The sequence below is a fragment of the Salmo trutta genome, chromosome 6 (assembly GCF_901001165.1).
Source record: "Salmo trutta chromosome 6, fSalTru1.1, whole genome shotgun sequence".
In the NCBI taxonomy this organism is placed as follows: Eukaryota; Metazoa; Chordata; class Actinopteri; order Salmoniformes; family Salmonidae; genus Salmo; species Salmo trutta.
Genome location: NC_042962.1, coordinates 46,210,951 through 46,225,929, shown reverse-complemented (window position 1 = coordinate 46,225,929; position 14,979 = coordinate 46,210,951). Strand labels below are relative to the sequence as shown.

Sequence of the window (14,979 nt, the reverse complement as noted above, 5' to 3'; positions counted from 1 at the left end):
TTCTGCCTGCGGCTACGGAACCCTGACCTGTTCACCGGACGTGCTTGTTGCACCCTCAACAACTACTATGATTATTATTATTTGGCCATGCTGGTCATTTATGAACATTTTAACATCTTGACCATGTTCTGTTATAATATCCACCCAGCACAGCCAGAAGAGGACTGGCCACCCCTCATAGCCTGGTTCCTCTCTAGGTTTCTTCCTAGGTTTTTGGCCTTTCTAGGGAGTTTTTCCTAGGGAGTTTTTCCTAGCCACCGTGCTTCTTTCACATGCATTGCTTGCTGTTTGGGGTTTTAGGCTGGGTTTCTGTACAGCACTTTGAGATTTCAGCTGATATACGAAGGGCTATATAAATAAATTTGATTTGATTTGATTTTGAACCACAAACTGTGAGATATTGTCCCAGCGTTTACCCCCCACAGAGTTTTGCTTGTTCTGTAACATCTTAAGGTTTCTCTTGGCGAGAAGAGTTGTGTCAGAGAACAACAGAAGAACACAACAAAGGTTTGAATCAAGTAAGAAGACTAAGAGCTACATTTAACATTTTGAAGGTACATTTCGGGATTTTGCAGCAGGTGCAATGTTGGCATTTTCCTCAGTAACAAGATAAGTCATCCAAAACAAAATCAATAAACAATCTTCATTTCCACTGATACAGGTATCTGGTGCTGGATCTGGGCTCTTGGTCCTCTTGCTCTGGGCGTGTGTGTGTATGTTCAGATAGACTCTGGATGAGAGGACAGATACAGTAAACAGAGCTGTCCAGGATACGTTGGTCCTTCACACTTCAGATCCAACATGCCATATCTTACCTCCGAACCAACGGCCCTCTCTTTCCTACCCGGGTCTCCACTTCTCACACCTGAAGCAGGCATGTCAACGGACTGAAAGGCTTCCTTTGTGGACGAAGGGGGAGACGGAGGAGGGAAATGTCAACACTCTCTTACCCCTCACCAACTAGGTCCGATGCAGACAAATTGTACCCGTCTAGATAACTTACCATCGTTTATGTTCCCGAGCATGGCAATCATGTACTGTTGCAGGAAATAGTATTTGTCAGTTAAATTCATTCATTAATTTAATAAAACACAATTACCAATCATTCTTTCATGTACAGTAAAACGTTCGATCAATACCTGCACATCTTGACCTTAAAAGTGACAAAAGCTCATAACCTACATTGATTTTGTAACCCCCATAAAGAAAATGTATGCATGTGTGACGTCGGATAAAAGTGTCTGCTAAATGGCATAAAAAAAAAAAAACTATACAAACACCACATGGTCTTTCACATACTGTAACTTAGAGCCAAGGATTGCGTTCTCTCTTGGCTCCCCTTTATGTACTTCTACACTGTCTCAACCACAGACGACCACGATGGAGGCCTCAAATACAGTCCACATTTACCTCCGTTTGTCCCTGAGGAGTTGTTCAGGAGCATTACGTCTCGGCAACACCGGTCTTGGATCTGGCTAGCTATATCTACACTCATTCATCTCTAGGAAAGAGACAACATGGCTACCATGGGTTAGGTTGTAAGGTATCAGAAGCAGTGGCTGCTTCCCAAATGACATCCTATTACCTAAATAGTCCACTACTTTTGACCAGAGCCCATACGGTGCCATTTGGGACAAACCATATTTGGAGACAAACAAGACCTCCTCATGCCGTATCAGGATTAAGGAGAGGCATTCCAAACGTTCTGATAGGACGGAAAGGAAGCAAGCACTTTTGTGGTTACCTAAGCATCAGGATGGGCCTTCAGGTCCTGAAATGATGAAATCCTACCTGCAGTAATATTGCCATCTGTTGGTAGAAAATGGTAAATACAGAAATGCAATTTGAATGCATTCTAATTCAACAATCTCTTAAAAAGGTGAAAGGGAATAAAATGACACACTGCAGACAAATGTGCAACCAGAAAGCTTATTTCAGCAAAACTTTTAATTGAACAAGAGTATTTCAAATCCTCAGTCACCACACCGTCTTGGAGTACAGTACCTTTTAGCTGTATCTAAATACATATAATATTCACCTTATTCTTCTTTTTAAATATACATACACAGCTGAAAACAAGATTTAAATAACAGTGCTCAGTAACATTAAGACATAGTTTTTCATTTTTAAAAAGGAAACAAAATTTTGAACAGACGTTTTCCTATCGCTCTTGAATCTCCATCCTCGGTCAGTGACGTTTTCACTCGGACGCTGAGCAAAGCGGTGGATTGGAAGAGAACGTTTAGGTGCACATTTGAGCAGTATGAGGGTGTGGCACATGATCGGCTGTATACATCCACAGACATTCAACGCTCAGCTTCCTGACAGTGTCCATTCCACAACACGCCTACAGAGGGCGTCCTTTCCTTATCTGGTAAATACAGAACAGTACCATTTGTGGTGCCATTCTTTCTGGTACAACAGTCTTTATGGAAATGGTAATACTACTTCCTGCAAGGGACGGTTCACTCGATAACGACAGACAAAGCAACAAGACCTGCTGGAGACGCGCAAAAAGAGAAGAGCTGTTTCTCTCCTCCCGTTTGTTTTTCCCCAAAATCAAAGGTCTCCAGTGATAATGTGATGTGTCACGGTCAACACATTAAATATTCACTTTCATAGTGTATGTAGCTGTTGTGAAGGAACCATTGACTGTAAATCCCCATCCGTGCTCACTCCAAACACCTAGAGGCACCGGCAGGGCTATACTAGGAGGTGGAGTTGTCAGCCAAGGCAAAGAGCGGGTGTTTACAGACGGTCCCTTACTGAAGCTGTTCTCTGGACACTTCTGGACAGTACTCAATGTCATTATTCTGAAAGGAATCTGAGCTACGGTGGCCAACATGTACCATTTGAGTCTCTCTCTGTTTTCTGTTGAGTTTTATGGTGACTGTTAGCTCCTGTATTGAAGGAGCATGGGCAGACCTGTGGATATTGCTGCGCTCAATCAGTCAGTGGCAAGTCCAGTAATAAGGCTTGTTGTTAGGCCAGGCCGAGCACCGGGGTCCAGAGTGTGTGTGTGTATGCAAATGTATGAACGCGAGCATTTGTGTGTGGTCACAGCAGCGGTTTGACCAGGTAGAGTTTGTCTCCATGTTCGCTGGTGAAGATCGGGGCTTTCTTGTAGTGCTCCACCAGTTCGTCCATGCTGCTGAAGCGTCTCTGGCCGATACAGTAGACCCCGTCCGCCAGCGCAACCTTGAAATGCTTGTTCTTTCCCATCGCCTTGAGGGACACGGAGAAATCACTGGGCTGGGAGAGAGAGTGAGAGATAAGCACGGATGATTAGTGCCATGGAGTTTCATTCTTAAACCACTAGAGGGGGCCTTAGTTCTACTGTAAAGTCCACCCATCCCACTGAATAATGTACGATTTCCCTCAAGACAGCTTTCCCAATAAAAACAGCTCAAAATACAGTATGATAAAGCTATCGTAAACCATAGAGTACATTATTATATAAATAATCAGAGACACAAAAATCAACTGTTCTCCCCCCGTTTCCACCAATCACAATACTCTATCGACCACTCACCGATGATTCGCTGTCTCTGACCAGGAAGTCTCCCTGACCTCCTCTCTCGTTGAGCGCACACTCTGCCTGATGCCTGGTCACTCCCCCATAGTACCAGTCCTTCCCGGCAAACTTTCCCACGCGGGCCGGCCCTGTGTAGTTGATCTGGGGCGAGTGGGGGCCCGAGCCCATCCCGCCCCCAGGGGCCGGATCGTCGCTAAGGATAACCACATAGTTCTTTGGCACCAGGCCCACCTGTCCACGGGCGTTCCGACACCGCCACCACTCAGGGTCGTTCTCCGGTTTCTCCAGCACCTCCATCACCTCGCCCTTTTCAAAGTTCAGCTCCTCGTCGGTCACAGAGCTGAAGGGGTACAGTGTCTGAACAGTGTGGAGTGCCCTGATGGTCCCGTTGGTCACCCCTCCCGACCCTGCCCCCTGTCCTGGGTAACCTCCGCTTAGGTCCCCCGAGACGGCCTCCTCCTCCCCCTCCTCCAGGACATAGTTAGAGGGGAACCAGCCTACCCGACCTTCAGAACTCCCTCGCCACCAGCCGTCGCTACACTTCTCCATGACAATGACCCTTGACCCCTTCACCAGTGTCAGCTCGTCTTCCCGCTCCGCCGTGTAGGCGAACTTGACCAGGGCTGGGATGCTGAGGTCGTAGATACGCTCGGCGCTGCTACCTCCGCCGCCATTGGATGGGTACTCTGCGTCCGTGCTGGGCGTTGGCGAGGCATCGCGGGCACTCGTCTTCCTCTTTGTCTTCCCCAGGCCTTAGAGAGGGAGAGACAGAGAAATAACTTAGTACAATAGACAAATATTTATACCACAAATTGAAGATCTCTGCAGTAGTTCCACAACAGAGCAGAATAATATAGTAAAAAGTCCCTCAACATATTAGGTTAAAAGTCCTGAGGTGAAAATGGCTCCAAACAGAAAGCCCTACGTGGTCATTGAGATTGAGTAGGCAGCTACGCTACTCCAAAAACAGCCTTCAAGTGAAGTGCAGCAGCAAGCTGAGCTAATTAGCTCCTAGTACTGCTGGTAGAGAACGGTCCGGGGTTAGGAGGTCACCACTTCTCTTTGAGGCTGCAGCCAGGGAGGGAGGTAAACACTTCAGATAGAGTTAGGGGGAGTGAGGGGTTCTGGGTAATTAGTGCTGGAAGGAAACTGGAGGTAAGGCCAGAGGAGAGGGGGGGGGGGGTTCTGGGTATTGATAGGCGATGTTAATTCCTCTCAGGCAGCTACTGACCAGACCACTGAGCAGGAAGGCCGTTTAGGAGACAGGAAACGCAGATCGGATGACACCGAGGTGGTCGGGAGGGTGGACAAGTTCTGCATCCCAAATTGCACCCTATTCCCTACACAGGGCTCTGGTCAGAAGTAGTGCACTATGTAGGGAATAGGGTGCCATTTGGGACACTACCTATGGCGTGTTCGGTTGGCTCTCTTGCTGGAAAATATTGACCTTTAACCTCGTTCAACAACAACCCCCCCCAAATCGGTCCCCCACTAAACTACTCCCGTGAAATTAGGCTCCTCCTTTCACTTCAGACTCTCAATCCCTCGAACTCCCTCTGAACATTGACACATCTATTTAAGACAATATAGAGAATCACTCATGCAAGCAGAAGGAAGAGGATCATTGCCGCTTAAAGCCTTGTGTCAGAGAGAATTAACCTCAACCCCCTCAGCCACTCCCTCACAGCCAGGTAGGGGAGCACTCCGAAAGGTCACCAACAACCCCTTTCTCTCTCTCTCCCCCCCAATCTCATGCATGAAACACGGCAGCTTTCTGACCTTCTGTGATCTTGACGCTTAACAGGCCTTCTGCTCCGACGGAGCACGCAGCCAACCAGGGAGGGTGTTTTGAGTGTACAGCAACACTCTGTTCTTAGCAGACTTACAAGAGCGCGCAAACCTGAGATGAGATGGGCTGCACACGGGTTTGTAATAAGCAGGCAGCACGCACACACACAAACACTTTTATTCAAATGTGGAACTCATCTCACAATGACAAACACACCTGCTCACGGGAAGCATCACGTCGCTTACACGTGCCCAGTTACACACAACACAGATAACACCATGACACAAGGCCGGTGGGACCTAAAAAACATGATTAAATCATAGACCTCTCGGTCTCCCATAATAGTACTACCCTCGTGAAAAGAGCATATCGTAGACCGAACCAGTTATGTCAAAATACATTTGTCACTCACTGAATACGCCTTGCCTGCAACAATCGTCATTTACTGCCGTTACGCTCGGTATGTACATCCAATAAAGGACTAAATAAATATTTACAAGCAACCGAAAACATTTCAAGGTATTGTTTTGAACCGGAAGAGGCTCCTTTGCCCAGATACTGGTTCAATCATAGACTAGCCTAGATCCTACATACTGAGAAGCACACACACACACACACACACACACACACACACACACACACACACACACGGAGACCGACAGCATGACGGACCAAACAAATGAAATATGACCCACAACAAACAGAATTTTTTAAATTTATTTTATTTCACCAGCATCACCGAAGTCGAGGATCGGTAGGATGGTCAGTTTTACGAGGGTGTGTTTGGCAGCATGAGTGAAGGAGGCTTTGTTGCGATATAGGAAGCCGATTCTATATTTAATTTTGGATTGGAGATGCTTAATGTGAGTCTGGAAGGAGAGTTCACAGTCTAACCAGACACCCAGGTATTTGTAGTTGTCCAGATATTCTAAGTCAGAACCATCCAGAGTAGTGATGCTGGACGGGCGGGCAGGTGTGGGCAGCGATCGGTTGAAGAGCATGAATTTAGTTTTACCTGCGTTTAAGAGCAGTTGGAGGCCACGGAAGGAGAGTTATGGCATTGAAGCTCGTCTGGAGGTTAGTTAACACAGTGTCCAAAGAAGGGCCAAAAGTATACAGAATACAGTCTGTGTAGAGGTGGATCAGAGAATCACCAGCAGCAAGAGCAACATCATTGATGTATACAGAGAAGAGAGTCGGCCCGAGAATTGAACCCTGTGGCACCCCCATAGAGACTGCCAGAGGTCCGGACAACAGGCCCTCCGATTTGACACACTGAACTCTATCAGAGAAGTAGTTGGTAAACCAGGCGAGGCAATCATTTGAGAAACCAAGGCTGTCGAGTCTGCCAATAAGAATGTAGTGATTAACAGAGTCGAAAGCCTCGGCCAGGTCGATGAATACGGCTGCACAGTAATGTCTCTTATCGATGGCGGTTATGATATCGTTTAGGACCTTGAGCGTGGCTGAGGTGCACCCGTGACCAGCTCTGAAACCAGATTACATAGCGGAGAAGGTATGGTGGGATTCGAAATGGTCGGTAATCTGTTTGTTGACTTGGCTTTCGAAGGCAGGGTAGAATAGATATTGGTCTGTAGCAGTTTGGGTCTAGAGTGTCACCCCCTTTGAAGAGGGGGATGACCGCGGCAGCTTTCCAATCTTTGGGAATCTCAGACGATACGAACGAGGTTGAACAGGCTAGTAATAGGGGTTGCAACAATTTCGGCAGATCATTTTAGATCGTCTAGCCCGGCTGATTTGTATGGGTCCAGATTTTGCAGCTCTTTCAGAACATCAGCTATCTGGATTTGGGTGAAGGAGAAATGATGGGGGCTTTGGTCAGTTGACCGGGGTAGGGGTAGCCAGGTGGAAAGCAAGGCCAGCCGTAGAGAAATGCTTATTGAAATTCTCAATTATAGTGGATTTATCGGTGGTAACAGTGTTTCCTAGCCTCAGAGCAGTGGGCAGCTGGGAGAAGGTGCTCTTATTCTCCATGGACTTTAGAGTGTCCCAGAACCTTTTTGAGTTAGAACTGCAGGATGCAAATTTCTGTTTGAAAAAGCTAGCCTTAGCTTTTCTAACTGCCTGTGTATATTTGTTCCTAACTTCCCTGAAAAGTTGCATATCACGGGGGCTATTCGATGCTAATGCAGAACGCCACAGGATGTTTTTGTGCTGGTCAAGGGCAGACAGGTCTGGAGTGAACCACGGACTATATCTATTCCTAGTTCTACATTTTTTGAGTTGGGCATGCTTATTTAAGATGGTGAGGAAGGCAATAACACACCCTCAGAGTTAAAATGACGAGAAGACAGCCCTCGTCTCCATGAAATCAGCCCCCATCATGACACAGAAAGACCAGTGGCAGCGTCACAGCGATAAGAAGCTGCTTCTGTTTCAGCCTGGGGGGGTGGGGGGAAAAAAGTGAGCGATTTGGGAAACAATGACCTTGAGGCGAGCGGGGGAACGGAAGATGGGGAAATACCATCACTTAGCCCCTGTCACAACTATTCCCCATCAACAAGCCATTCCACCCCTCACACAACAAACTGTGAGGAGGAAGCACCGTCACTATTTATAGCTTTCACAGAAATAAAGGAAAAGGCTAACATTGGTTTTACATACTGGAGAGTACTGGGCCGTTGTTTTACACGGTAGGGCCGATGCCATTTCAAGGGGTTGTCGAGCAAGCGGCAGGCAGGCAGGGAGATTAGCATTTACACACACACACACACACACACATAACTTTTCTAAGAGATGACACACACATTTACCTTCCTTCCTCAGCAAGCTCTGACAGCTGGTCCATGACTTTCATGCTCATTCCTCTGCAGCATGCAACAACAAACGAGGCACTCTGTGCTGCGCGTACACGCCACAACGGTAACGACACACTAACTCACAGTCGCCCCCACTAAGCAACGCTGCGATGACAGTGACAACACTAATTAGACAACAACAAGCGCTAATGGGAACATGAAAGATAATCAAAAAATAAGTAGGCATAAATCGTGAGGAAGTGCCTTTAGAACCTAAAGCACAATTGGCCCAGCGTCGTCTGGGTTGGGGGGGTGGGGCTTTACTTTGCTCATCGCGCTCTAGCGACTCCTTGTGGCAGGCCGGACGCCTGCAGGCCGACCTCAGTCGTCAGGTGAACGATGTTTCGTCCGATACATTGGTGCGGCTGGCTTCCGGGTTAAGTGTTAAGAAGCACGGTTTGGCGGTTCATGTTTCGGAGGACGAATGACTCGACCTTCACCTCCCGAGACCGTTGGAGTTGCAGCAATGAGACAAGATCGAAATTGGGGGTAAAATTTCTGAATAATATATTAAAAAAATAAAAAAATAAATAAATAGAGTGGCTACCCCGATCAACTGGGCCCTCACCAAGCCACCCCTTCAACTGGGCCCTCACCAAGCCACCCCTTCAACTGGGCCCTCACCAAGCCATCCATTCAACTGGGCCCTCACCAAGCCATCCATTCAACTGGGCCCTCACCAAGCCATCCATTCAACTGGGCCCTCACCAAGCCATCCATTCAACTGGGCCCTCACCAAGCCATCCATTCAACTGGGCCTCACCAAGCCATCAATTCCACCAGGCCCGAGGCGAGTCACAGTGTGGACCCATACAGCTGACTCGTCGATGCTTAACGATACGCTCTTAATTTATGTTCATTAAGAAGAACAGGCCAGGGACAAGTGCAGGGAAGCAATGTAGAGGACCTGGGGACAACTGTTCAATGTAACACAATGGTGATTGCAGAGTAACACTAATCATGTACAGCTACTGCAGTGGTACTAGAGTGAGAAAAGAAAGTCATTCCATAAGAAGTGATTGCCAAGCTATTCAGTATCAATCCCAGATATAGGCCCATTTCATGGGCTGACGAATGGAACAGGCTGTGCTTAGTCAGAATGTTCTCCTTGCAATATAAAGCTCAGATGGTCTCCGATAATAGATAATTGGTCCACCGCCCACCATGCTATTAAGTAGCAGTGTGATCCACAAGAAGAATGTGAGTCCAGGTGGTCCTTAGTGTCCTTCTCTCTCTCCTCCCACCCTGTTTGTCTCTCTCCCCTCCCTCCTCTCTCTCTCCTCCCACCCTGTCTGTCTCTCTCCCCCTCCCTCCTCTCTCTCTCTCCTCCCACCCTGTCTGTCTCTCTCCCCCTCCCTCCTCTCTCTCTCTCCTCCCACCCTGTCTGTCTCTCTCCCCTCCCTCCTCTCTCTCTCCTCCCACCCTGTCTGTCTCTCTCCCCTCCCTCCTCTCTCTCTCCTCCCACCCTGTCTCTCTCTCCCCCTCCCTCCTCTCTCTCTCTCCTCCCACCCTGTCTGTCTCTCTCCCCCTCCCTTCTCTCTCCCTCTCCTCCCACCCTGTGTCCCTCTCTCTCCCTCTCCTCCCACCCTGTGTCCCTCTCTCCCTCTCTCCTCCCACCCTGTGTCCCTCTCTCCTCCCACCCTGTGTCCCTCTCTCCCTCTCTCCTCCCACCCTGTCTGTCTCTCTCCCCCTCCCTCCTCTCTCTCTCTCCTCCCACCCTGTCTGTCTCTCTCCCCTCCCTCCTCTCTCTCTCCGCCCACCCTGTCTGTCTCTCTCCCCCTCCCTCCTCTCTCTCTCTCCTCCCACCCTGTCTGTCTCTCTCCCCCTCCCTCCTCTCTCTCTCTCCTCCCACCCTGTCTGTCTCTCTCCCTCTCCTCCCACCCTGTGTCCCTCTCTCTCCCTCTCCTCCCACCCTGTGTCCCTCTCTCTCTCTCTCTCTCCTCCCACCCTGTGTCTCTCTCTCGCTCTCTCCTCCCACCCTGTGTCCCTCTCTCCTCCCACCCTGTGTCCCTCTCTCCCTCTCTCTCCCCCCCTCCCTACTTGTCCCTCTCTCCCTCTCCCCCACTCTGTCTGTCTCTCTCTCTCCCCCTCCCTCCTCTCTCTCCTCCCACCCTGTCTGTCTGTCTCTCTCCTCCCACCCTGTCTGTCTCTCTCCCCTCCCTGCTCCCACCCTGTCTGTCCCTCCCCTCCCTCTCCTCCCACCCTGTCGGTCTCCCACCCTGTCTGTCTGTCTCTCTCCCCCCCTCTCTCTCCTCCCACCCCTCCTCTCTCTCTCTCCTCCCACCCTGTCGGTCTGTCTCTCTCCCCCTCCCTCTCTCTCCTCCCACCCTGTCTGTCTGTCTCCCCTCCCTCCTCCCACCCTGTCTGTCTGTCTGTCTGTCTGTCTCCCCCCTCTCTCTCCTCCCACCCCTCCTCTCTCTCTCTCTCCTCCCATCCTGTCAGTCTGTTTCTCTCCCCCTCCCTCCTCTCTCTCCTCCCACCCTGTCTGTCTCTCTCCCCTCCCTCCCTCCCTGTCTGTCTGTCTCTCCCCCTCCTTCCCCTCCCACTCTGTCGGTCTCTCCCCCTCCCACCCTGTCTCTCTCCTCCTCTCTCTCTCCTCCCACCCTGTCTCTCTCCCCCTCCCTCCTCCCACCCTGTCGGTCTCTCCCCTGATGACACTTCACTTAAGGTGTGGTATGAGACTAATGAATCACTTGCCAACAACTTTTGCTTTATTCAATTTTCATAAAGCCGATTTTCTTCTCCATGCCTCGGTCTGAAATTAAATTCCAGCACAGGGAGGATATACTGTAAACAGATACCTAGGCTACGTCTACCTATATCTACCCTACAATCACTGATGAATATCAGAGTAAGATGATTATCTGAGGTTTGCCAGGAACTCATTTTCTCTTAATTCATTTTTTCCCCTTCTGCATGATGGCTGGGAAAGCTGTGTGGGTGCACTTAGAGGAAGAGAGGGATGGAGGAAGATGGAGAGAGGAGGATCGTGCGGTAGGATGGAGCGAGTAGAGAGAGTAGAGGAGGAGAGTGCTCGTCTCCCAGACAACACTAGTCGTTTAACTCTACACCCCTCTACGGCTCCCCACCGCTCTGTCACTTGTCAAATCAAGCCTTAGCCATTCTTGTCTGAGCAGCAATTTCTCTGTCTGTTCTACTATCCTCCGATCGCCCGTCACAGACTCAATTCCCTTGACAACTCTCTTCAATCAGATAGGAAGAAACTTCAGCAGTATCAGCATCTGGCTCAGAGTAAAGCAGAGCACCACTTTTTGTCAAACGCATTTCACAAGTTCCGGACAAGTACAACGTAGTTTGATCTATATATTAGGACCGCAACACGATCAGCTTGACAGATTTTAAAACGCTAACATTTAGTACTGACCGGCAACGCTCTGGTTAACTACAAGACCCATCGTCTACCTTAGCTGAGCAGCACACTACATTTGGGCCCCTAAAGTTGTAAGCAAAGACAACGTGACCATCGCAAAGACCACATCGCATGGAATCAAATCAATCCGTAACAACAATGTCCAACTGCCAGCCCTGAATGGTTGAACACCGGATTGACAGAGCCAGTGGCCTATAGCTTTTACAGTGGCCTGAACACAACCCTCATTTACACTGACATTGTGACAGAGAAAATGTCAAATCAAATGAGGCTAGCCCACCAGAATGAGGTCTGCAGAGTGCCAGGACTCAAAGAATGTAGCTAATCAAGAGGAAAGGCCTTTAACCACCTTGTTTACAGAATCACTGATAAGCAAGAGTCATTAAATGTAAAATTAACAAAAAAAATATCTTCATCAGACAACTGTGCTTGGAGGGTTCATTTAAAACCAATTTTAATTAGCCACATCTTCGAACAAACATTTATTTGTCATTATGAACTGGGTGGTTCAAGCCCTGGATGCTGATTGGCTGACAGCCGTCGAATATCAGACTAATACAACGGGTATGAAAAGACGTTTCTTTTTACTGTTCTAATTACGTTGGTAACCAGTTTATAATAGCAATAAGGCACCTCGGGGGTTTGTGGTATATGGCCAAAATACTACGGCTAAGGGCTGCATCCAGGCACTCTGCGTTGCGTCATGCTTAAGAACAGCCCTTAGTCCTGGTATGTTGGCCACATACAGTTGAAGTCAGATGTTTACATACACCTTAGCCAAATATATTTCAACTTAGTTTTTCACAATTCCTGACATTTGATTGAAGTAAAAATTCCTTGTCTTAGGTCAGTTAGGATCACCACTTTATTTTAAGAATGTTAAATGTCAGAATAATAGTAGAGAGAATGATTTAATTCAGCTTTTATTTCTTTCATCGCATTCCCAGTGGGTCAGAAGTTTACATACACTCAATTAGTATTTGGTAGCATTGCCTTTAAATTGTTTAACTTGGGTCAAACGTTTTGGGTAGCCTTCCACAAGTTTCCACAATAAGTTGGGTGAATTTTGGCCCATTCCTCCTGACAGAGCTGGTGTAACTGAGTCAGGTTTGTAGGCCTCCTTGCTCGCACACGCTTTTTCAGTTCTGCCCACAAATGTTCTATAGGATTGACATCAGGGCTTTGTGATACCCACTCCAATATCTTGACTTGGTTGTCCTTAAGCCATTTTGCCACAAATGTGGAAGTATACTTGGGGTCATTGTCCATTTGGAAGACCCATTTGCGACCAAGCTTTAACTTCCTGACTGATGTGGATATATTGAAGCAACATCAAGACATCATTTTCCATCTTCATGATGCCATCTATTTTGTGAAGTCCCTCCAGTTCCTCCTGCAGCAAAGCACCCCCACAACACCCCCACAATGGTGTTCTTCGGCTTCCTCCAAACATAACGATGGTCATTATGGCCAAACAGTTCTATTTTTGTTTCATCAGACCAGAGAACATTTCTCCAAAAAGTACAATCTTTGTCCCCATGTGCAGTTGCAAACCATAGTCTGGCTTTTTTATGGTGGTTTTGGAGCAGTGGCTTCTTCCTTGCTGAGCGGCCTTTTACTGTGGATATAGATACTTTTGTACCTATTTCCTCCAGCATTTTCACAAGGTCCTTTGCTGTTGTTCTGGGATTGATTTGCACTTTTCACACCAAAGTACGTTCATCTCTAGGAGACAGAACGCGTCTCCTTCCTGAGCGGTATGACGGCTGCGTGGTCCCGTGGTGTTTATACTTGCGTACTATTGTTTGTACAGATGAACGTGGTACCTTCAGGCGTTTGAATATTGCTCCCAAGTATGAACCAAACTTGTGGAGGTCTACAATTTTTTTTCCTGAGGTCTTGGCTGATTTCTTTCGATTTTCCCATGATGTCAAGCAAAGAGGCACTGAGTTTGAAGGTAGGCATTGAAATACATCCACAGGTACATCTCCAATTGACTCAAATGATGTCAATTAGCCTATCAGAAGTTTCTAAAGCCATGACATAATTTTCTGGAATTTTCCAAGCTGTTTAAAGGCACAGTCAACTCAGTGTATGTAAACTTCTAACCCACTGGAATTATAAGTGAAATAATCTGTTTGTAAACAATTGTTGGAAAAATTACTTGTGTCATGCACAAAGTAGATGTCCTAACCGACTTGCAAAAACTATAGTTTATTAACAAGAAATGTGTGGAGTGGTTAAAAACTAGTTTTAATGACTCCAACCTAAGTGTATGTAAACTTCCGACTTCAACTGTACCACACCCCCTCGGTCCTTATTGGTTAATTACCCAACTCGTGTGTCATGATTATTCAATAGCCCATAAAGAAACGTTAAGGTAGATTATAGTTTTAGTTGTTTTGAAAAAGGTTCCTGTTGGCAAGACTGTCTGTGTCCCAAATGGCACCCTATTCACTATATAGTGCACTACTTTTGACCTGAGCTCTGGTAAAAAAAAAAATGTTTTTAAACGTAGCGCACTATATAGGGATCAGGGTGCCATTCTGAGGCCTTCTGAGGGTGCCATTCTGAGGCACTGTTCATTTAACTGTTCATTTAAGATGAACGGAGGACATTGAGTTGAGTTTCGCTGTGTTGGCACCCGGTCATTCTCTGTGGGAAGGTGAACGGAGCCAACGTTTCCACAGGCAGAGCATTATACTGACTGGCACCCAATGGAGAGCTAAGAACACACTGGAAGCCTATCAGTAGACGCAGCGTCAAACAGAAACGGAGAACATTAGAATCGCTACAAAGGGCTGCAGTTGTGTTGGTAATTATAACACCTCAGTGGTTAGAGATGATTATGTACAAACCTGATTACTTAGGATAGACACACACACACACACACACACACACACACTTTATGACTAAATAAACATAGAAAATAAGTAGACCTACACTAGATATGATTCAAATCAACTGGTGACTGACTAAAGCAAATATTGCATCGCTTAGGTGATTCCACTGAAAACATGAAAGCATAACACCTGCCTTGGAGAAGGCAAACATGTCACTGGTTGAAGTAACCCTGGTAATAACCAATCAGAAAACAGATGGAGGTCCAGCCATACACATACAGGGGTTGTCCTTGGAGGAAGCCAAGGTTGTAGCAGGTTGTCTGGAGATGATTGGTTAATGTTCTGACATTTCTACTGATCCCCATTGGGGATGCAAACAATTCAATACAACAAGAACATAGCAGTTAGCAAGTTCACGTGTGGGTGTGTGGGTGTGTTCAAGTCCTGTGGGGGGGTGGGGGGGGGTGAGTGAGTGAGTGAAAGAGAAGCCAAAAAGCTCTTGGTCTCACTACAGGCCTGACAACAGAGAACAAAGAGAGCTGTAGTGGGTATAGAGTTCCCCTTTAAACAGTGTCTCCAGGTTTATATGAATTGATCAATAG

General features: G+C 47.4%; 1 protein-coding gene across 1 annotated transcript; it reads right to left on the bottom strand.

Annotated features, from left to right (window-relative positions):
• Nucleotides 1–1,915: 1,915 nt before the first annotated feature.
• LOC115195131 (cytoplasmic protein NCK2) lies at nt 1,916–8,142 on the bottom strand. The gene is made up of 4 exons (XM_029754939.1): nt 8,099–8,142; nt 7,674–7,726; nt 3,533–4,287; nt 1,916–3,252 (listed from the first exon to the last, which is right to left on the bottom strand). Exons 1-4 carry the CDS (start codon nt 8,140–8,142, stop codon nt 3,058–3,060), a joined length of 1,047 nt encoding a protein of 348 aa, XP_029610799.1. The 3' UTR covers nt 1,916–3,057.
• Between the last annotated feature and the right edge of the window lie 6,837 nt (nt 8,143–14,979).